Genomic DNA, 24795 nt, shown 5'->3' on the forward strand with positions numbered 1-24795 from the left:
GGGTGTCAACAATCTTAATTTTAAAAAATGCATGGACAGTGAAGACATTGATAAAGAATCTTACATCGCAGGCACATAGTGTGTGTGTGTGTGTGTGTACATTTGGGTGAGCAAGTTTGAGGCTGCTTCCTTGAGTGTGTCTATGTGTGTGTGTGAGTGTGTACATATGACAAAATGAATGTGTGTGATCATGTGTTAGGCTGCTTTTGTGAGTGTGAGTGTGTGTGTGTGTGTGTGTGTGTGTGTGTGTGTGTGTGTACACTGTGTATGTACAATGTGTATACACAGTGAGGCAGTAGGAAATGGCTCCACTCAACAGAAGAGGCTCTTGGCTGTGGACGTTATCCACAATAATCCCCACCATGTGACTCACTCTGGAGACATACCCGCGCTCACACACACACACACACACACACACAGTACTGGTATACAGCACAGGAACATCAGAACAACCCAAAATATCCCAACCCTCTACTGTAGAAATACAACCTCTGTAATCCAAACGCCTTGTGAAAAGAGGTCCCTTAGTTCAATATACTATAAAACATGCAGAAATACATTTTAAAGTGCCATTTAACAGTTGCATATATTAAGAACGAAATCCGAGCCATCATGTGCAATTAAATTATAACATAGTTTGACATTACCGCGTATTTTCATTCATTAGCCTATGCCTGTTAGGTAAACGTCGGATCTCTGAGATTTGAATAACACCTAATTAATTTGTGTTAGCATAGTGAGTGATAAAATAGTGTTTCTTACCATCACCTCTGAATTTAAGTTAAAAGTGTGATATATTTGTGTGAACCAGAGGAATGCCATTCCCCCTCACTCCCTTTCAAATTTACCCCTCATATCATAAACCCGAGAGTTAAAGGGGCAATTAAGTATGATTTTTACTGTCCCATAGTAGGGCTGCACAATTAATCGTATTAAAATGCAACAGTAGACGCACATGGGAGAACATTTGTTCTAAATAAGAGAAGACGAGAGATATAAGTTGATTGTTGTCTGATAAGTGTTGGACTGCAGCCCTATCCCATAGCAAAACATGTCCATAATAAATCTGCAGAAGGTTGATAGGGTTGTTGATCAATACCAATGACTCAATGATTACTTCGCCTGGCGCTGAGATTGCTGGCTTTCAAAATTCAATGTACGGTGTTACGGCAAAATTTGTATCCCCTAAAAAATATGTTTCCCCTGGCGGTGTGTCCTCATTTTGCCACTGCACATCAAATGATCCTGAGGGACTTATATATATATATATAATAAACGACAAGTAAACAAATTTATAGCCTGACAACTTTCTTGTAGAATCAAAGGACACTTGCTTTCCTTTCTAATCTCCACGCATTTTCAGCTGCTCAGTAATGGAGGACGGTTCTGCGAGCAAGCGACCGGCGTCACAAGACGTTTCAGCTATGGAGGCTTAAAAGCTTCGTCCTCAAGCCAAAAAGACAAATGACAAGGCAGTATTATTACCTCCACCAAGGAGGTTATGTTTTTGGTGCTGTTTGTTTGTTTGTTTGTCTGTTAGCAGGATTACGGAAAAACTACTGGCCCGATTTTCATGAAACTTTGTGGAAGGGTGTAGCATGGGCCAAGGAAGAACCCATTAAATTTTGGAGCGGATCCGGATCCTCTCTCCGAGTGCCCTTCTAGTTATCACAGTAGTTTAGATCATGATGTATTACCTCTTCGCTAGACGTTTCTGTTGGATCTCCGCTCTAATTAGCTTGCTTACTCATCTCTATTGTGAAAATGTGACTTTGTGTCAATTTCAGGCGACCGTAACTCAAGGGAAGGGAGGGGCGGGTGCTGTGCCAGAGACCCGGTGATGTTGTTGCAGTTCCTATTCACTGATAGAGGTCATAAATTGCATAATGCCTCTTTAAAGAGACTTATGCCTAAGAGATAACTTCACTAATCTTTTTTTGACACCCACACTTACAAAATATGCAAACACCTAATAATGGACACATAATGTTTTGGAATGAAGCCCTCAAATATCAAACAGTATGCAGTGTATTCCCAGTCCAGATGTTTTAAATAGTCCATACTCAGCACTTTGAAGAATGCCAGCCCACTCAGACAATAACATTGAAGAAGAGTTTGTATCCACAGTACATTCACAGGGATTATCAAATGGCCTGCCATGCTCAACCTAAGCAGGCCTGGCAGAGATGAATTTATCAGGATATCAAAAATCACAAGGGGTGGTGTGGCGTCAATATGAAACAGTAAGCGGTTTTGTGCATCAGACATATTGAATAGGCTTTAAGCGGGGATGAGGTAAATCCGCAGAGCTTTATCAACATGTGACAGATATAATCGGTGTCTGAAACAAGCCCGCGCACATTAAATTTAAAGTATGATTTTGAAATGGGCATCATACTGCGACTGTGTATTTATTCTCGGTATATTCTAGGCCAGGAACATCACAGTGGATGCATCATTCCCACTGTGTCATCGGCTTGACCCCACCATTGGTAAAAGCCATGGGGCGGCATCCTTCAACAGTCTCTCTGCTAATTTACATCATCGTAAAACGGATTAATAAAAGCCAAGCGGCTGTATTTAACCTAAAGGATGTTGAAGTTATGATTAATGACGGTTAGTGGTGATGCTTAGTGGGTTGCTACACACACAGGCACAAGTGGATCCATTTGTACGCAAACACAAACATGGAATACGAACATGAATGTATATGCACGTGCACACACACACACACACACACACAAACAAATAAGGACAAGGCTTACATACAAACAACACATACAGCACGAAACCTTAACTCTTACACTCACATAGACAAACAGAGAGAGAGAAAGACAAACACACACACACACAGACGCACACATGCACATTCACGCTATCAGACGACCAGTGGACTACCATACACACACGCACCATCGGGGGGCAGCACAGGCTTAACGAAAGGCAGCTGCTGTTGACACTAGCTTCTCATTAGACTCATTATGAGATGAATGAGTGGAGATGGGAGGGATGAAGCAGGAGCGAGGGGCAGAGGAAGAAAGGCAAGGACATGTGAAAAGTGTAATAGGATGTCAAAATAAGAAAACAACAGCAAGGCAAAAGGGAAAGAGCAAAATAAATGACAGAATAAGAAAAAAGAAGAGGAGATGAATAAGTAGTTGATTGGAGAGAAAGGTGGGCATTTTTGATTATCAACCTAACAGTATCTTAAAAAAAAAAAGAGGGAGACTTTGTCTTTGATCGTCATGTTTCACAGCCAGTAAGTCAGGTTTACATCTCCTGAGGTATGATGCAGGGAAATACCATCAGAGATTTAAATGACTGCTACTTATTAACTACTACTATTTTATGTAATGTGCAATGATGGATACTACTGTGAGCCCAGACAGGGTCAAGCAGTACTGAACCAGCCCAGAGGTATTCTGCATTTTTTTTTTTTATCCTTGGAATCAGTTAGCCTCTCTGGTAACCCTAAAGCCCGGAGCCGTGAGAGCTTTGGAGACTTGTCAATTTCTCAGATGGCCGAACACTGAAGGCTTGATTTCCTCTGTGTTTTCTGCCTCTCTCTTTCTCTCTCTCTTTTTATGAGAGTGAGTGTGGGAGAGACGCACAGAAGGAAAGACAGAGAGAGAGTCTGCATGTGACTGTGTGGTGGAGAGAGGAAAAAAAAGAGAACGAAATGAGAAAGAGAGTGAGTGACAGTGTTAGAGTGAGACAGAAAACAAGTCACAGAGGAGGGGGGGGGGGGGGGGGGGTAAGATTTATCCAGCATATTCCCATCCTCCATTCCCATCCTTCATAGTGTGCCACAATGAGAGTCAGGGTTTACATAACCCAGCACAGCTCCTAAGCACACATTTAATTACAAATGGGGATTAGGGAGCAACCGCATAATGTTCCAAGCAGCAAAAAAAACGGAAACGAACAGATCGTTTTAAAGTGTAGTAGGATCTGTTCTTCTCCCGGGTAAACATTGTCAAACAAATCTCTCTCTGCCTCTCTTTTGCTCTTGCGCTTTCTACAACTCTGCTTTTACCTCTGTTTCTCTCTCTCTCTCTCTCTCTCTCTCTCTCTATTCCACTCCCTCAGCCTTCCTTGTTCCTTTCATTTACATACTTCCTTTCAGTCTTAAAATTACTGTAGTTGAGTTGCATCAGGTTCTGCCTGCATATTGTTGCAGCACAGGAGGATGATTGTCGGCCTGCTATGAGTCTGTCTTATGGCACTGCAGGCAGGAAACACCATCTTTAATGGCAGGCAACTCAAATCTCCATTCACAAGCATATTTTGCCTGATGGAAAGAAAATGGAGGAGAGGAAGGGAGGGGAGTGGAAGAGAGGAGAGGAGAGGAGAGGAGAGGAGAGGAGAGGAGAGAAAAGGAGAGGAGAGGAGAGGAGAGGAGAGGAGAGGAGAGGAGAGGAGAGGAGGAGGGGAGAGGAGAGGAGAGGATTTCACTCAGTGTGTGCATTTCCTCTGTAAGTGTTCAGGGAAATTACCACAGAAATCATCGACAAAACTTAAAATTCAATCTACATGACCTCCTCCAATCACATAGCACCTTCCCTTTGCAAAACCATCATCTCAGAGGATAGAGAGGGAGAGAATAAGAGGATAGTAAAATTAGGAAGAACCCATTTCAGGGCAAAAAAAAAAAAAAAGGCTTCTCCAAGTCGCAGTACTGTATTGTGCCTCGCCAAACCATAGAACCAGGCTTGAAAACACGTGACAGGCTTGATAATGCAGAAGATACCAAACTCATTATTCTGCTCAGTTCAATGATTATTCAACAGCGGGAAGCTGATAAGTGTTAAAAGACAAATGGAACAAAGCTGAGATGGGGAGTGAATAGAGGGCCTGGGTTTTGTTGTTGGGAGTGGGAAAAATAAAATGCGGGCACAGGCATTTTCTACACCCAGCACAATAAAAGCACGTTTCAGCCTCAAATGAAATAGGATTAATTTAGTATGCTTCCCTGGGCTGCAAAACTGCAAAACAACTCTAACACACAAAAATGCACACAAATACACACACACACACACACACACACACAGGCACATAAAATCTCAATACTTAGCATTAGATATTATGTATTTGCCCAGCTATGTATCATAAGCTAAAGAAAAAGCAAAATGCGGTAGCGTTTACTCCTTACACACCCTCATGACAACACATCCACTTACACACACAGACTGTAATGTTATTGTTTGCTGAAAGATCATCATTGCATTATTATTCAATATTAAAAGCCACACTATAATTTAATTGACCATTTACATCTACATTTGGGTATATTCACATTTGCTCTTGTAGAGTTTCATTTGTAGATGGAAAATTATGTTCACAAACATTACAAATGCTGCGACATGAGGCAGAAACACAGTAGAAGAGTCAGATGTGCATGTTTTGAAATGCACCAAGTATTCTCAATGATCTAACATGCACTAAAAGTGTCAAGCAGCATGTAAAACCACATTGACATGTCTGAACTTCATTCAATTTTGGAGCATTAATATAGGAGTGAAAAAGTTGTTTCTGGAGCCACAGTGACTAATGATTTTTTCAAGGCAACAGGACTTAAAAATGTAGATTTCAAGAATATTCTACTTGTTATTTATCTGGATATGTCCATATCATTATACTAGTTGCCAATTACACAACCTAGAATGACATATTTTGATCCTCTTTCAGCTAAAAGCAAGGGAACAAATGCAGGTATTTCCTATGGTGAGAAAACTAAGCAGGTCATTTAGCTAGTAGCATACAGATGTAAGGTGTGTAAACAAAATATAAACAGAGCATTGTCTATCTGGTCCACAAGCAGCTCTCCAAACATGCAATGCAGACTGTAGAACAGGCCAAAAGACATGGTTTATGCCACTCTAAAGAGAACATGATATAGTAACATTAGTCATCCTAATGGTGAATTGCAGGTGCAAGTGCTGCTGACGCTTCAAATCTACCACCTGCAGTGCACCATAGAGGCATCATGTGCTAAATGAGGCGAATCAATTATCGCATCCAGGGCATTTGAGCCTTTACTGTCAGTCCGTCCTTGTATCAAAATCTCTCGCAGTATCACTTTCAAAATGACAATCTAATTAATGTTGAATCAAATAAATCATTAAGCCAGTAGCGGGCCAACAGTGTTTCAAAAGGGGCATCATACTGCAGGCACAGATTGGACCTATAATCTAAATCACACACTTTCCAGTCCCATGTGTCTTTTTTTTTTACAAGGATGACTGCTCGCCATTCTTTTCTACCTCCTTTTCTTTCTTTACTATGCCTCTCCATTCCTGTTCTCTCTGTCTCTTTGTTCATCCCTCCCTACCTCGCTGCCTCTATGTCCGCTAAAATCTGCCCTCCCTTTCTGTAAATCCCCCCTTTTTATTTTCAACCTCTCCCGCTTTTCTCCAATTTCTTCTTCTCCTCCCCCCCCTCCCCGTCCTCCTTTTCACGCCCTTCCCCCCTTTGTCCTTCCCTCATTTCCTCCACAAGTGTGTATGTATGTGAGCACTGGCCTGTTAGTCAGGGCAGACCTTGAAGTGTCATTTTCTCTGTCTGCTGAGATAAATGTCCCAGCAAAGGTGCTTATCACCCGTTTACGGGGAGAGGAGGGGGGGCCGGGAGAGGACGAGGACGAAAGATGAAGGTGGAAGGAGGATGAAGGCAGGGAAGGGAAAGGAAGGGAAGGGAAGGGAAGGGAAAGGAAAGGAAGGGGTTAGGGATGGATCCTGTCTGTGTACAGTGTTGGGTAGTGGATGTGTAGTGGAGCAAATTGGCATAACCTCCCTCAACCTGTTCCCTTTCTCCCTTCTGAGGGGGACGGACAACCACACACACAGACACACACACACACACACACACACACACAATAGACACATTGGCACACAAACCCAACGTTTTAGACAAATTTGACTGTCTGGCAGTAAGAGGAGGGCGAGCTGAACCATTTTCACTCCAAGTGACAAAACTGAGGACATTGCCAGTTGTTCAATCATGACTCCCCACCTTCTAAAGACTTCCCCACCCTCCCTTTTCTGGGTGGATACCAGACTTATGATAACACTGGAAAGGTATCTGGAAGGCTCCAGCTACACATCTCATTCTATCTCACTCACACATAATGGCTTTTTCCAAATGCCAACAGCTAAGCTGAAAAAAAAAAAAAAATGAAAAAGTGCTGAAAGGTGAGTGGGTACGCAGTGTGTACTCAGACAGCTGCATGGTTATCAACATTGAAGTGATGTTCTTTTATTCAAACCAAACTGTCATCCGGCAGACGGGAGCTTTATACTACACACATCAACTCATCCTGCCAAACAGAAATACGACCTTGGAGACAGAGCCATAAACACTGACTAATTCGTCCTTTTGCAACCAAAACGGAAAGACTGCTTCTAAAGCGCTATCTCACCATGATTTGTACACTTTCTGGGGTCAAAGTCAAGCATATGATATCTATTTAATTTCAGGCAGTTTAATTACTCAGGATTTTCAAAGCAAATGCATTAAATGGGGGATATGAGAAATATACTCTGAAACGCGGGTGACATGATGTGAGCACAAATTGTATGAGCATTACATTCCTCCACAAATTCCTCCAGTAATTTTCTCCTGTTTGTTACGTGAAAGGCTAACAGGCAAGTACAACAACATTGGTTGAGGTTAGGCAACTAAAACAATTTGGTTAAGGTTAGGGAAAGGTTTTGGTCATGGTTAAATAAGAAAAACTTAAAGGAATAGTTCACCCAAAACTGAAAATTCTGTCATCATCTACTCACCCTCATGCCAGTTGAAACACAGGTGAAGTTTGTCCATATAAGTTCCAAAAAGACCTATATTTACACCATAATTTAGTGCAAATCTTAACTACAGCTGATTGATTCGCTACAAATAAAGGTGTATAGGTCTTTCTATTCACAGTGTGATTGTTTGGCTGTTTTTGTTTTGGAACTCTAAAGAACAGGTCCCCATTGACTTCAGTTGTTTTGGAGAAGGCTGCTACCAAGTTGTGCTGGCAACCTCCCTGTGTGTTATATGGACTAATAAATTTCACCTGTGTTGTGTTGTTGATTTGGCATGAGGGTGAGTAGATGATGCCAGAATTTTCATTTTTGGGTGAACTATTCCTTTAAGCTAAAAATTAAAACTTCGCTCATAGTAGAAATGTTCTTGGTATGAGCAGCGAATCGATCCCCATCCTCCACCTGGATCACAATGCCTTTGCTTTGAACCGCACTATTTCTGTATCAGACTACTACCTGTTTCTAGTCTTAATCCTTTCATGGTGGGAAAACACATTTCTCCAACTTTTTATGTACAGAGCACCAGAGCACATACTTGCATTTTGAGACGTTGTATTCATTTCTCAACATTTTAAGGCCAAAATTGTGGCAACAGTTGGCAATTTACAGAGACTTTTGTGAAAATTAGCCTGTTTTTTATTAATTATGGGGAAAATATGCTAGAGTTATGGGGGTGCATTTGATTAAAAATGTATTTATCTTTATATTTTAATGCACAATATTTATTTTACTCTATAAAGGCTTATAACATGTAAGCACAAAATATATGTAGAGAAGTCGGATTTGATGTGTAGAGCCAAAGTCTCACGTGGTGGTAATTGGTGCCTGACCTTAAGAAATGATTCATACAGTACAATGGAGGCCTGGCAATTATGCATTCAAGGGCCATTATAGAGCTTGAAGCTTAAGGCAGACTTTCATCAAGATTTTTTTTTTTTAAGCATTTAATTTATGTCACACTAACACTCTGCTGAAATTGGCTTTAGGCATATCTGGGGACCTGACCTCATCTGAATACAAATGGGTTCCACCATAATTTAGAAAAATATTTTTTTTAAAAAGTGATGGATAAGTTATCAAATTGGGTCCAGAGATAACGAAGTGGAAAATCCCCTCCTTTTGCCTCGAGCGGCCCAGGATTGAGCTTTGAACCCTCATACTCCCCTGCTGCTTTCCAACCATTTAAATAAAGAATAAACTACTCAATGAGTGAACGCCCACTCTCATTTGTTAAAAAATAAATAAATAAATGCATATACAAGATAGCCAATTAAGAGTTAAATCAGATTTAGAATGAGGATGAGAAGTTCACACCTTATCGAAGTGGTAAGATGCTGTTGGCAGTGTGGCATCGGCACCCTGAGGTGAACTTTAGGATCAGCCAGACTTCACACATTTCCATCATTCGGGGTGAATAATTCCAACCGGGGAGGAATTAAACTGGCGAAAAATAGACCACATATGCCCCTATGTTTTGTAATTTCCTCTTTCGCAAAATGATCTTGATCTAATTTCTCTCGTTCGCTATGGGCATATTATATATTACTGCCTGCAGATAATTAGTACATCAACTGCGAAATGAAGGGTTTCATCTCAAAACGCTGTTTTGAAAGGTTTTATCGTTCCAGTCACTGGAGAAGGCACAGTTGTTCTCACTTTTCAAACATAACCGCAAGGTAAAGGAACATAATGCTATCCTCAGGCTGCAAGGTTTAATGTAGGAAGGAAGGGAGTGTCAATGCCATTCACTTTCTGTTCAGCAATCACTACCTATGATTAAACTGTAAAAGCCATATGGTAACCTATTATTTCAATGTCACTAGATGGATATGGAGCAAAATGAACAGATAATTGCATGGTGTGTGTGTGTGTGTGTGTGTGTGTGTAGGTGGCGAGGGGGATAAGAGGGAGACGGGGGGGGAAGGAAAGAAAGTGAAAGAAAGAGAAACACTGAGAGAAGGGAGAGTGTGTGACATGTGAGACAGAGAGAGAGAGAGAGGGGCAGAGAGCGACATCCATGTTGTACCACCGCATGAGCAAGACTGATTTGAAACCCTGCTGCTTGGGTCAAATCCTTCCATACTGCGCCCTGCTGTCTGGTTCAGGCCCGCAGAGATGCAGTAGGGACCGCACTCAACAGCTGCTTGAGGAAATGCTGGTGGTGTTCCCACTGTTAGATTAGATTAGATTGGATGAAACTTTAATGATCCCCGTGGGGAAACTGGCCTGATTCAGTAGCAAGTAATCATAGGATACATAAAGAGAAGAATAGAGCATATAAATAAAAATATAGCAAAAGGAGGTTACATAACCATACTCATATGTCTTCAATTTAATGCAAACTGCCATGTTGAGCATTTAAAGGATAATTCCAGCTGCAGTGAAGGTTAAGCCCATTTTCCAGCATGGCCACTCTCCCTTCTAAAATTTCCTGTTTTTTTTTTACATGTAATTATCAGAGAAACTGCTATCATGTGACTTATTTCCCTAGATGACTTTCAAAATATCAAAACCATATGAAAACCAAATTTCTGAGATGGAAAGTATAGTAACATAAACCATAGAGGAGATGTGGCCTCGCCTAATAAAGCATTAAAGAAAACATTTTTGTGAATGAAAAGTAGTTCCTATCCAATTACATCTGAACGTTTTTTAATTAATCTGCAAATTCAGAAAGCCCTCATTGGACAAATGCCTATGATGTTATGGAAAAATGTAATGATTGGAACAAGGAACTAGGCAAAACAACTTAGTAGTATGGATGTATCATCAGAACAATGTTAGATACTGAAATAAACAAATAAATAAATAAACCTCTCTAAACACTAACGTGCCCACCTTGGCCAGTTTCACCCAAAACTCTCACCATCATTTTTTTTTTTACACTTTATTGTTTATATCAGTCCCACCCTAGAAAGCACCTTTCACCAATTACTACCATCCCACCTCATTTCAAGCCTCTCAGGTGAGGAGGAGACTTTTTCCCTAAAGTAGTTTCTATGGAATGGATTAGATTAAGGTGCTATAAGCAAGTTTTATTCTTCGACATGTAGACGCACATCAGTCTGACCAAACAATAATAAAAAGCTTGTTTCTACGAGACCCATTTCAAAATGTATAAATTACATAATATAAAATGTAGCATGTCTACGAAATCCCTCTAGCTACAGGTTACCACAACAATACTCAGAAATTTCCTATGGGAGAGCGTGGGCTGTAAAGTAGGCTCAACATTCACCATGGCTGCAATTATCCTTTAAAAACCATACTTGTTTCTCAAGGCTGACAGTAGTGCATCGTTTCCGGCAAAAACATTATGAAAAAGGGGAGCCAGCACTATAATGAGTGATGTCACCAGTGATCTCTGGCGGACACACAGCTTCAGCCATCAGCGCAGGCCTGGAGCCATCACCGCTCTTCTCCTCTGACAGCGGGGAAAACACAGCCACTTATGTGGGCGGTGGCATCTTGTCAGGGAAAATGCAATATGCATTAGACACAATCCAATCAGTCTCCAGAGTATTGGTGTGTGTATGAGTGTCTCTGCCCGGCTGTGTATCTGTGTGTGTGTGTGTGTGTGTGTGTGTGTGTGTGTGCGTGTGTGTGTGTAGATGCAGCAAAAAGGCAGAAAGAGGAGAGTCTCAGTGGGATCACTTGGCGCTGGGCTGGCACACCGTCAGACAAACACACTTCATTACAGGCCTATTTACCTGATTAACTGGGCTACTTTATCAGCTGCACGGCGCTCAGCAAGACATGTTTGTCAGCTACACCCCATCCCAAAAAGCTCTCACACACACACACTCACAGCCACACACAGTTTGTGTACAAACACAAAGACTGACTTACTGTTTGAATGACCAGCCAGCTTGCTGAATCAAGACAGTGTGCCTGAGATGACAATCCCCATCTCTTGGCAGACAGTGGATGACATCAAATAGGCCTATACCTCCCTGTAGTCTTGAATTGATGTCACTTCTTACGAGCTGGACAGATGGGTTGACGACCTGAATAATCTATGTTGTATTTCCATTTTTCCAATGGGGAATAGCATTTGGATAACCTTTTTTGTGTAATGGAATGTAGGAATCAAAAAGGAATAAAGCCTCAAGCTCGAAGATGAGAGAGAGAGAGAGAGAGAGGACAAAGCCCACCTTGAAACATTATCATTAAAGTAAGGTAATGATTTCCTTTCTCTCTTCTTTCTTCTCTCCCATCTGTCTGCAGGCTATTTGAGAGCAGAAATTCATAGTTTCCCAGTACTTATTTTTAAAAGTGCTGAACTGAACTAAATCCATATGCCTTATTCAACCCAATTATACGTATATCCCACGCAGACAGAGCTCTGACTTGCAAAAACACCCTTTTCACACTTAAGACATTGATTACAGTTGGCAGGGTAAAAAAAATAAATAAATAAAAACAACAACCACAACAGAAAGATTATGTTACGAAAAGAAAGAAACAGCATATCAATGGCATTGTTGCTGTATCGCTCTAGGGGCAAAACTGCATAGGGGCAACAATGTTAGCACTATAATTTTTCCCTAAAGCTTGTCATAATAAAACATTTCCATTTCTTTCCTCTATGTTTGCCTACTGGGGACTGTACCGAGCCAAGCCGGCCTATTTGAATTCAGATCACAGGCAGAGGAGTTTGGCAGGGCTACGCTCCCGGTCACAACCCAGACGAGAGGGCCCTGTCTGGGCCAGGGCCCCCGTATCACACCCCTGCATGGAGCACTAGCAGTGGCTGGCTGGTACACACACACCCTGACACACACACGTACACAAGCAATGCCGCACGTATAAAGAAAGGAGTTCAATATATGCAAACGTACAGTACATACAGACACAAACGCACGTGCACACGTACACACAGAAACGGCGACTGATGCACATATTAATTTCTTTTCAAATATATTCACTTTCACATATGCTTTCCTCCCATATGTGCACACACACACACACACACACACACACACACACACACAGTGTCTGGCACACACGTCGCAACCGGGCTGGCTCCCATGCTGACACTACATCTGTCTGTGTGATACCACGGCAGACCTCTGATCACAGGTGCTGTCATGTCTCATGGGCTGGGTTAAAAGAAGACATGCCAAACAGAGGGGGTGTTGGGGAGAGGGGGAGGATGGGGGTGTATATGAGAGAAAAAAGAGGGAGGGAAAAGAGGTATAGAGAGAGAATATAGAGAGAGATAGAGAGGGAGAGAGAGAGAGAGAGAGAGAGAGACGAGACAGAGTAAAAGAGAAACAGAGATAAGAGACAGAGAAATCATCCGCATCCTAAACCTGGCACAGATACCAGGTAGAAAATAGGGAGCAGACAGGAACGTTGTTGTCTGTTAGTTGTCGCCTGGCATGATCTTTGATCTCCTCAAACAGTCTAAAATATCTGTCAGGTTGCATTTTCGTTCTGGTAAACAGAGCAAGAAAATTGCTAGCTTTTTAGCCCCCACTGGTAGACAAGACATTCTATAGAGCAGTGTGTTTACTTCAATAGAAACATGACGGAATCATCCTGAGACTTCTATTTCCGATCATTCCATTATTTGAGTCCGAAAATACCTTTATTGCGAAGTGCAGTGAAGCGATTTCCATGGAGTCTGGGTTTTTAAGTCATGAAACTCCACTATTGTGCATGAGGAGGAGTCTTTGTACTTTGACCCCCATCTACCATAGAGAAGAAGTGCATCTCCGCAGAGTAATACATGCTAAGGCTGTCAGAAAGAATTTCAGTAATCGTATTGCAGTCAAATGTCAAAAAGTCATAAAGGATTCCCATAAAGAAGTCCCAACCCGCCCGTCGAATGCATCAAAAACTTTTTATTTTTGTTTTTCAGACGATTAAACTGAATGCATCACTGGCTCCTGATGCCTTGGCTCCATAGACTCATCTTCTGCTCGCCTGCTAGTTTGTTTTTAGCACACACATGCTTCTTGCTAGCAGCATCATGGCAGAAAACACTCAGCCTGACGAGGAGATTACTACTGCTCCTAATTTAAGAGGCAGTGAGTGTTTGGACGATATTTGGATTCCCCTCAGTAAAAAGGCAAGACTCAACCAGTGATTTACTCTTATCTTCTCTCTTGCAAATTTAAAACAAAACACCAACCCAAACCTTTGAAGTGGCTGAATAACAGCAAAGAACGCAGGCTGTGAAATACCTCCAGTTGAAATACCTGTTTAGAATGCACTGTCCGTTCATAACTGATAACAGTTTTAAATTTTACAGCACCAAATTATCATTGTTTTTCATTCTGACTTTAGCGCTTACCAATCATGCTTTTGGCGGCTGTCAAACAATTCTCTACGCAGGAAAAACCCTGTCAACCCTGACATTATAGATATAACTCACAATTAATTCTAAATACTGATTATGCTATTCATAGGTTTCAACATTTACACCTCCTGTGGGCACTAATGCAGCCCTGTGTGCCCAGTGTGTGTGCCACAAGTGCAGTGTACAGACACACATTTCACACATTGATTCAGCCCTCTTGTATATTGGAGAGGCTACAACATTTGTCACAAATGCACTGTATGTGTTTGGGAAGAAAGTCAAAGATCCAATTAGCTCCTGACTCTCCTCCTAATATGTTTCCTCTCCAAGCCTGTGCAGATTATGAAAATAGAGCAAGTCACACAATTATGCATCCTTATTACCTAAATGTCACATTTTCTATCTGTGAGATGGATGTGGCATGTAATGCGTTTATTCCAGAAGACAATTGTGGAAGACAAATGAGCAGGGAAAAATAGCAAAAAAAACAAATAAACACCAGTGCTCTGTTCAGTTGGGCTGCTGGTGGGAGGCAAAGACACAATATAGACAGTGTGTGTCAGTGGTGGAAGGAATACACAAATCCTACACTTGAAGCTGCACTATGCAAGATTTGTATATATGAAAATACACCCATCTTATCTGTATAAATCACAAACTGGGGCTGCAGAGAAGAGCGTTCCATCCCCCCTAATTGAGATTAATTTGCCCAAATTAATTTCAGGTGCCGAGTATGATTACTGGTGGGAAATCTTGTCAGCACACAGGAACTGAGAAATTGAAACTTAAGAGCGAAATATAAAATGTTCTCCTGGTCTCCTGGACTCACCAATGATGGTTGAACTTGATTTTGTTTAACCCCTACCAGCCACTAAGACGAAGAAATTTAGGTTTGAGGAGTGTGCACTTTACTGACATCACATTATATGATTTCTGGGTAATGAAGTCCTTCAAACTTTGTAAAAATCAAACCTCCCACTGCGACTTGGGGCTGCCAAAGTGCGAAGAAGCCTAGTGCATTCTTTAAATAAAGGAATAAATACCCAAATACATGAGTACCCATTCATTCAAGCCTATGTAAGCCTATACAAGGAATTGTTATGAGATACAGATTTCTTGTATTATTGTTATTATTAATAGTAATAGAAATAGTGGTCGTAGTAGTAGTAGCAGTATCAAAGGATCCAAGTATAGTCTGCCAAGCTAATATCAGTCATAGCAGTAACCCTTATTGACAGAAGTAACTTTGGCTAGCCTGCTATGCTGATATGAGAAGTCTTAGATATGAATGGTTTGAGGATTTAGAGGGTTTTGCAATGTGATCCATTTTTCCCACACCTCCCTAGGAAATAGCAAATATTGGATGAAATAATATCACAATAAAATGTGTAGGCTGATTTCAGCAAACAGTTTTCAACAAAGACAAAATAGCTTATTTACATTCCAGTGGAAAGTCACCTGTAAAGGCCAATCATTGTAATGTAAATGTATAACCTCTGTTACACTTCCCGGGAGAGCATTGATCTCTATCATTTCGCCCTTTAGTCTCATCATGCAAGCACTCTTCCCTGTGGTACGGTATAGTGTGCTTTAGATCAATAGCAAGTGCCATGTGTGAATACATCTCAGTGGTCGTTTGATATTGTCACTTGGGAGCTCCAGGGGAAACTTAAAAGCATGGAGGAGAAGGGAAATACGCTATACTACAAGCATGACTAATACAATTCAATTTCCACCAAAGTGCTACAATTCATTTTGGGAAAAAGAAAATACTGAATGCAGTTCGAAGGCCAACGTTTCAAATAAAGTTGATTCCTTCATCTTAAGTGTTACTGTTTTCTAAGTGAAATTCTTCAGATAAGAACTAACTACAAAAATATGCTATTGTGAATTGCAATTTCATGTGAGTAATCATTATGGAGCACAGGGGTTCACAGAATCAGTCCAACTCAAGGATTTACTTACCGAAAACTCTGCTAAATTTGAGGCAGAATTAAAATGAATAATACATTCTATCTAGGGCAGTCATTTTCTGTGCACTGTGCTGAAGCGACTTAATCCCACAATGCAATGGGGTGCGGCCAGTACGCAAAAAAATGCACAGTCTTCAAATAGCTCTGTGGTGAAATGTCTCAATGGCAAAGTTTCTGTGTAATTGCTAAAGGTATTTGGATTTTGCTGCATCTTGCCTCAGTGTGCCTCAGGAAACAGCACAGACATCTGTCTAATTAGCACTGCAACATGCTGATCTTTGCCACCATCTGAAGGGAATTTTTATTTTTATGACTGCAATCCGTATCTTATAGCTCCTTTTTGTAACAACATGCTACAAAACAACCGGAAAGACCAGGAGGGAATTCAAGCAGTTTTCAAACAGTATTTGAACCGTGAAACAGACATTTGGTGCAATACAGTAAATCGTGACAGCAGCGGCCACATCAGCACATTTCGCCACACCCAAAGTCTTACTGTACAAAAGTAAAAATCAACTGCTGAACAGGCTGAAGCTTTGTTCTACTGTGCAGCTCCAGAACTAGAGGCTACACCCATAGTCCCACATCCATCGGCGACACACACTCACTGAACTCCCAGAGACGACCATTCAGAGACAAGTGTGTGGGAGGGAAGAGAAAGGGATGGAGGAAGAAGGCTTGACGGGAGATGGGAGTGTGAGATTGTGAGTATGAGTGTGTGGAGTGCTGGGGACATGTGACTATATGTTCTCTTTCTGCGGGTGGAAGGACAGTGAGGCACATTGGCCCCGTTTCAATGGCAGTGTTCCTTAGCCTGTACACAATCTTTTTTTTTCCTTTTGTAAAGATAAAGCAGCCTGGGAGTGCTACTAAAATAGACACCGCTAGTCAGGTGGTAAGACAAGGTTAACTCAATCGGACAGCCCCAACTCCCTGACTTGGCTCCCATTGGACACTCTTGGCTCTTTCACAACATCACAGACATGTACATTGTCCCAATGTAAAATTAACTCTGCTTTTCTTTAATATTGATGACTGTGCACTTTTGCCCATATGTCTCCATGTCCTATTTCCTCTGAATTACATGTGCACTCAAGACAGGCTATTTTAGGATTCACTCCTAGACGTTTAGATATGTAACATAAATGTTACTTAGCGTCTTTTAATTATGAAAGGTACAAGCTCTCAAACATATGCTCCAGTGTGTTCTGGTTTAATTGTAATTTACACAGGTGGGGCATGTTTTAGGCTGTACCTGCTCTACCTATTCTCCAAAACAGCAGTCTACAACACAGGCCCTGTTCCATGTCCAATACATGTTGATCCATATTCTCTGCAGACTTTTTTAATCATTAACACCTCATTATCATGTCCCTAGTCTTCTGCTTTCACACCAAAAACTGTGGGTGGTAACAACCAAGTCACCAGATAGTAATTATCCCTCCTCAAAGTAGATTTCTTTACACACCTCAAGTTCCTATGAAAGTACTTAAAGCCCTCTTCTGAACCTTAAAAATCTCTGTAAAATAGTGGAAAAAAAAATGGAGAACAATCTTAGCAGAACAATAGTCCGATAACATACCCTCCCACGGCTCAGAGTGTCCCTATCTCCTCCGTCTCATAAAAACTTAATGCGGCCAAGCTCTTAAAACCCAGACAAGGAGAGCCCATTTCACCAGCAGACAAGTTCAATTTCACTCCAGAACCTTCTTCAGAAAAAAAAAAATGCATCCCTTTTTCCAAAGCCACTTGGCAGAAAAGTGAAATCCTATTAAATCTTTCAGCAAAGCTTCCATAAATATTATGGAGAAAGTGTCCCAAGTCACACTTTCTCCTCATCGGCTAAAACGGAGCACTGTCCACTTCCTTGGAAAAGCTATTGTCGCCAGACTCTGGCATGACTGTTGCTACTCTGCTGTCACTTTATAACCTTCTCCTCCAGGATACCATAACTACAGATATTTCAACTCAAAACCATTTCATTCTATCTGCTGTAGTCCAATAACAGTTGTACTACACTGCACTATTCCATAACCACAACCGAATATGGTGGTCAGCACAAAAATCAGCACAGTTAACCTCTTAAAAAGGTCCTTTGCAAAAAAAATCGATACATTTCACTTCTGACAAAACCAATATGATTTTAGAATCATCACTATGAGAAAGACTACCACTCACCACATAGAGAAAAATAATTGGAAACCAGCCTCACCTCTCTCACAAGTGCTAGCCCAGAAGCCAGTGCCGGTGCAGTCGCAGACGAAGCGGTTCCATCCTTCTTTACAGGCGCCGTTGTTCTTGCAGGGGTTGCTGTCGCACTGCTTCCCCGTCACCTTACTGCACGAAGACCTGATGCCCGTCACGTTCTGGGCCTGAGCGATCTGCCGGATGTCCTTGCTGCGCCCGTCAATGAACAGGTCCCGGATGCAGCCCACGTAGCCGTAGTTGAGCATGGCGGTCCACAGCTCGGTGGGGAGCGCCAGGCCCGCCCGGTTGTCGGGCAGACCCCCCAGGTAAAGGTCTCCCTCCAGGTCCAAAATCTCGTTCTCCCCGCTGGCCGTGAATGGCGTCCGGCGGCTGTTCACTGAGATGATGCCTGGAGGAGAGGAAATCTGTTAAATCCTGCCCAGATACTACACTGCGAAAATACATCAAAACAAATCTAAACATTTAATCCACTCTAAAATCTTATTTTTCTTGAAACAACTGGGGAAAAAATCTGCCAATGGCGTGAGAAAATTTCACTTGTTTATACTGGAAAATCAACTTCAGAAAGAAAGAAAGCTCTTGAATCGAGTATCATTTTGTACTAGTGGAGTGATCTGCCATATTCTGCCTTATTTGAAATATGTGAAACAAAATGCACTGGAAAGAAGTGATATAATTACACTCCACTAGCAGAATTTTTCATTTCCTTCCTTCAAGACTAAATGACTTTGGACATGTTTTGCAGTGTGTATGTTCCCTGGGTAAAAGCAACAATCCACCGTAAAACAGAGTTAATTAAATAAATATTCTGGACACTCTAAATACTCCCTAACGAGTAAAATTACAGTCACTCAATATAATTTGAATCTTGCGGCATCTTCCCTCAACATGTCTAAATATAGCACTGAGACTTGTGTATCTAATTCTGCATCATGCTGAACTGTGAAGCCGGAATCACACTTAATCCATAATGCAGAGTTCCATGCAAGGATCGTCTGGCTCAAATGTATTAAGATGAAACTGATTCCACATGGTTAATGACTATAGTATTACAACTTTTTTACATTTGTTTTTTTTCCCCGCTGCAATTTTGATTCACTGATGAAATGTTTCTTCATGAAAACCTCACAGAGAGCCAGTAAATAGCAAAGCAAAGCAACATTAATTTTAGTGTACACATGCATAATCAACACACACGTAGAATAAATCCAACGCATGCCACACCTGCATCCAATGCATCTGCAATGGAAAGATGCATTCACTTTCATTTGTATCTTAAATGCATAAACTTCCACCAGAGAGAAAAGCATTCGGCACATTAAGTGTGATCTTGGCTGGACACTATCAACACTGATGCAGTGAGCATTTTAATGTGACTTATTTATGCATTATTTGCACTGCACTGGTTTAGGTCTAGAGTTCATTCTGCTCCACTGAGAGCTAAAAGGAATAAAAAAATCTGTTTCGCATGCCTACTTCATATAAATAGTTCATTTCAGAAAGGACGAAAAGGATGGGTTTGTTTACAGATTTTATCTCCGATTTTGAAATCTTACCTGCAAAAAAAAAAGCCCTTACTAAGGTCAAGTAAACGCAGCAAGTAGATGAAAAGGTCACTTTTTCCACACAGCCCAAATTTAGCCTGTCTGAATATGGTGTAATGTGAGCTCTCGCATTTCACCAGCGTTACATTCACCTTGCAGCCAGACAGAGTGATTCTGGCTGCAGTGCTTCGCAGACAAGAAACTTAATTCACTTGAAACTCCCATTAACATTTCACTCAAGCCACAAGTGTGATTATGCCTGTTCTTAACCAGCCCTCAGTCTCATATCCATATATCTGTCTCATTCTTCTTTTTCCCAGCGAAAATCCTGCTTTCCACTCAGCTATCGCACCAGGGGCCGGGCTGGTGATTAATCAAAGCAGCGAGCCCTGACACATGGCTAAATTGGCTGCTCTAACCTGATATATAACGCAAGCTGTAGCATAGACTAACACACCCGAGTTCTCTGGAGGATCCCACCTAATGTAGAGATTGTGTTGGGTTTGGAGCTCAAGGCAACAGAAGTTCCTAACCTTTTTCTCTAATATAATCTTCCTGTAATACTTTCTGTGTATTCGGCCATGTTTTGAGGTCAAAGAACATACAGATGGAAGCAAGCAGAGGGAAATAGAGTCAGTAGCTATCAGGAAAGAAGTATGACTTTATCCCGGCAATAAATCACAGCAGAAATTATTCTATTGAGAAAGTTTTCACATCGTTCTGCGGGTGTGATGCGGGGAAAAGCTGAAATGACTAGGACCATGCGATTACAAATTATATTATTACTGCTTGGTGCAGCTGCAATGTGACAGCTATTGTCAAACCACAGTGCTAACAACAGTACTTACAAGGGATACTTTTTAAAGAAGTCTCTCTCAGTTATCATGAGCCAAAAATCATTTCAGTAAATCTAAAACTACTTGCACCAGCATTTTGGTTATTGATATTGTAAAAGGATAAACTATTAACATTTTGTTTGAAATTGGTTATACGAGTGCAAGTTAATGGGGGTGAAAATCATTTTCCCTTTTTTCCCATTTCTGTATTTTCAAACTGGGTCAAGTTTTTGGTAACAAACAACACAATGAGCTCAGATGGGATCAGTGCTGATTCATTCTTTCTTTCTGTGTTGCGGCTTTGTTGTTTGTTAACTGACTATTCTGAAAACGCATTTCAGCTACATCCAAATTATACTGTGAAAAATAAATTGTGTTTTAACAGATTTTCAGCTTGCTTGTTTTATAGCAAATGGAGTTACTCATGTTTTTTTCTAGCTTTATGGTACTTATTGTATCTCAATCTTTAAGCCTGATCTAAAGTCCTGTTGGGTTACTACAGCAACAACGTATTTCATCCCCTAGCATATCTGAATTTGGATAATGAGAATTCAGGGGAAAAACATCCAGACTGCTGCTGTGAGCAAATTCCTTCTTTACTTTAGCAACCTGTTGAGGTGTACAGGTAGGTGGTTTGGCCTGGGTGGCACTGGAATTTTAATTGGAAGTGGACAGAACAGCGCACAGTAAATGTCCAACGTAAAAGCCTAGCTCCCAACAAGGCTAAGAATTATATAGGAGAGGCGCCCATATCTTGCGCAGAGGAAGTGAAGCACGACTACGGCAGAGACAGGAGAGAGAAAAGTGAAGCCAAACACTTTCTTTCCTTAGCTAAAAGTAGCTAACTGCTTAAAATCCTACCAAACTTTGAATTTGAACTACCACTACACCACTGTAAAATGTAATTGAACTAGAAGTAGAACCACAGATAGTTGACTGCTCCCCAACACTCAGTTCTACAATCTCATAGTCCACTTCTTACTTGATCTACTCTTCCCCTCCCTCCCTTCCCCCTCCACCCTCGCTTCACCCTTACCTGAGCGTCCGTCTCTCTGGATGTCCACATGGTGCCAGACCCCATCGTTCACCTTTGCCTGGGTGGCCTTAACCTTGATGGTGCCAGATCCCATGTCCAGCAGCAGGTACAGCCCTCCGTCCAGCAGCTCCACCGCAAAGAAGTCCACCTTGTTGTTCTTCTGGCCCTTCGCGTCGCGCCGGTCCTGGGGCTTGCCGTGGGTGAAGAGGATCAGCCCGTTGGGTTCTGAGGTGCGGAAGTCGAAGGAGATGGAGCCGACGCGCTTGGTGTTCCACTTGGGCAAGCCCAGGTAGGAGTCTGGGGTCTCAAAGTTGATGGGGTCGAGGGTGGGTACGTTTTCACACTTGAAGACCACATCACCCTGGAGCTTCATCTTGGGGTCCACGATGCGAGCCAGGCGGGACAGTTCCAGGCGGATGTCGTCATTGTTCTTGTAAACCACCTGGAAACAATACAGGAGATCCGCAGTTCTCAGCTGTAATTTGGTAATATAGAACAAACTGAGATAGACAAGGATGATGGGTATCTGTCACGGCAAAAATAAACCCTGCATATAAACATATTAAATATGTGTTATGTATGCAAGTAATAAGATAATAATCCTAGGTAAATTTATGTGACTGGTGAGTATACTTCGGTGTGAAAAGCATTTGAGAGGTTTGCCTTCTTTTATTTATCATTATCATTCAATTTAACTGATGCTCACAACCGGTTACTGCAGGGGATATTTTGTCTGTGCAATAATGGATGAAAAACAACATTTTCTTTCTATATTTAATACATTGCACTGCAGTGCATACTGCAATATCATATAATCACATACTGACAATATTACATATTGCAGATTCAAGGACAGCTGGATCGATAAAAACCAATATCTTCTAAGGTGTGTATGGCACAAATTGTATCTCAGCCATTTTCTATTTCAGCTTCAATCTATCCACTCTGAAAAGGAGATTACACACAAACGCATGACTATATTTTCATTTGATTGAACACCTGCCTACTGCGCGAAGTGTGATACGATAGTTGGATTATTAGTGAGTCATCCCCTGTAATGTTCAAAAAGGGTTCTCATGAAGATAGGGTGAAACCCCAAATCAGTATCAGTGTCCCTGTGAGAATATATCCAATATCACACCTATTTACCCACAATAAATTTACCCCAACCCCCTAATCCATAAAACGAGAAAGCAGCCCCACATTATAGTCAAATACAACAATATACCACAGAAAAGGGGAGCAGAATATTGTCAATTGGAATCCATTGAGGCGGAAAATTAATGTTTTTCTTTTTTTTTCCTTCATTTTTATCTGAGGAAGAAGGCGGGGTCCTTTTTTTCTAGTATATAGGGCAGTGGGTGCACAGGAAACAGCAACAGTGTTACAGGGAGCACAGCTGTCAGCAAACAGATTTTACTGCTCTGGGATTACCGATAATCCTGGAAGATTTGACAGTAAATCAACACAGGTGACCCGAGTCCCGAGAAGGACTGAGGAGAGGGGGAAAGAGAGAGAGAGAGAGAGACACACAGAGAGAGAGACAGACAGCGGGGAGGTAAATAAAAGGGGACATAAGAGTCGGTGGGAATGAGGACAGGAGAAAGGAAGGAAATTGGATGAGAAAGAAAATATGGCAGGAGGCAAATACAGAGAGAGAGAGGAGAGAGAGAGAGAGAGAGAAATCTAGAAGATTACAGGCTATATATAAAAGGCCTGTGTGTGTCACTGTGGCATTGTTTCAAAACATGTGCGTGCGTGCGTGCGTGCGTGCGTGCGTGCGTGCGTGCGTGCGTGCGTGCGTGCGTGCGTGTTTGTGTGTGTGTGTGTGTGTGTGTGTGTGTGTGTGTGTGTGAGTACACCTTTGTACCGTGGAAAATGCACCCATGTAGATGTCAGCACATTTGACAAGTGCACTTCATCTCTTGAACATGATGTGGAACAAAATGTGTTAAGTGCTTGACAAAGTGCGTGGTTAATCTAAATTCAGCCTATGGCGCAAATAAAGTTCATTTCATTTTAAACAGGAGCGTCTTAGAGTCGAGCTAGGCTACGTACAACAGGGTCTAAGGTTATGGGAACATAAAGGTACACTGGAGATACATAGGACATGTAGAGTAATGAATCCAGTTAGGATCAAGACATGAGTATGTCACCACCAGCATGCTGCAATGATCTGACTCATAAGTAGCTTAAGGGATAATTTATGTTTGTTAATTTCTTTTCGATGTGATTTTCAGATGGCCATTATGTCTGAGAGAGGCTGAAACTGGCTTGGTTTGGCTCTCTGGTTATTGTCAATCAGCACCTGCAACAATTAAAATGTGAGTTATCTAAACCAGAGGTTCTCAACCTTTTTGGCTTGTGACCGCTTAAAATGAAGCGATGTGTACTCTAGATCCCCATCACAGGCTGCATATGCATATACACAGTTCAACCGAAGAGTGATTTTCCCTGTTCAAGTTGTTTCATTTGATGATTTTATTAATATGGAGGCCTAGATGTTGAAACCTTCAGTATTTCACACGAAAAAAGCAGAAATTCGACAAAAATCTGAAAAAATACACATGATGATTATCTCATGACCCCCTGAGGGGTCCCGACCCCCGGGTTGAGAACCACTGATCTAAACAACAGTGTAACGTTTAACAATTAACCACTTGGTTTTATAACTAAACAGGGGTAATTTTGCAAATTATATTCCATAGAACATGTTGCAGTTGCCCTATGACTCAAATTATTTTAGCTTTTATAGCCACTGTTAGATTTTGCTGATGTTTTATTTATTTTATGATTTATTTATTTTCCCTGGCTAAAAACCAGAGAATATATCTTGCATTTCACTTCCACCTGGCTTTTAGATAACTCTTGGGCAAAAAAACAAACTGAATATTACACTCACCGAGCACTTTATTAGGAACACTTGTACACCTGCTTATTCACGCAATTATCTAGTCAGCCAATCATGTGGCAGCAGTGCAGTGCATAAGATCACGCAGATACAGGTCAGCAGCTTCAGTTAATGTTCACATCAAACATCAGAATGGGGAAAAAATGTGATCTCAGTGACTTTGACCGTGGCA

The 24795-nt window shown here is 41.4% G+C and overlaps 1 protein-coding gene across 1 annotated transcript in view; it reads right to left on the reverse strand.

Moving 5' to 3' along the window:
* The window catches only part of LOC139654065 (neurexin-3b-like), a 263211-nt gene that overhangs the window by 170996 nt on the left and 67420 nt on the right, over window positions 1-24795 (reverse strand). Inside the window, 2 exon segments of the mRNA XM_071531088.1 lie at window positions 18301-18684; window positions 21713-22154. Coding sequence (XP_071387189.1) covers window positions 18301-18684; window positions 21713-22154 — 826 coding nt within the window.

Source organism: Centroberyx affinis, unplaced genomic scaffold (assembly GCF_046629955.1).
Source record: "Centroberyx affinis isolate AG114_WGS23_722 - 3 ecotype Tasmania unplaced genomic scaffold, CSIRO-AGI_Caff_v1 ptg002030l_1, whole genome shotgun sequence".
Taxonomy (NCBI): domain Eukaryota; kingdom Metazoa; phylum Chordata; class Actinopteri; order Beryciformes; family Berycidae; genus Centroberyx; species Centroberyx affinis.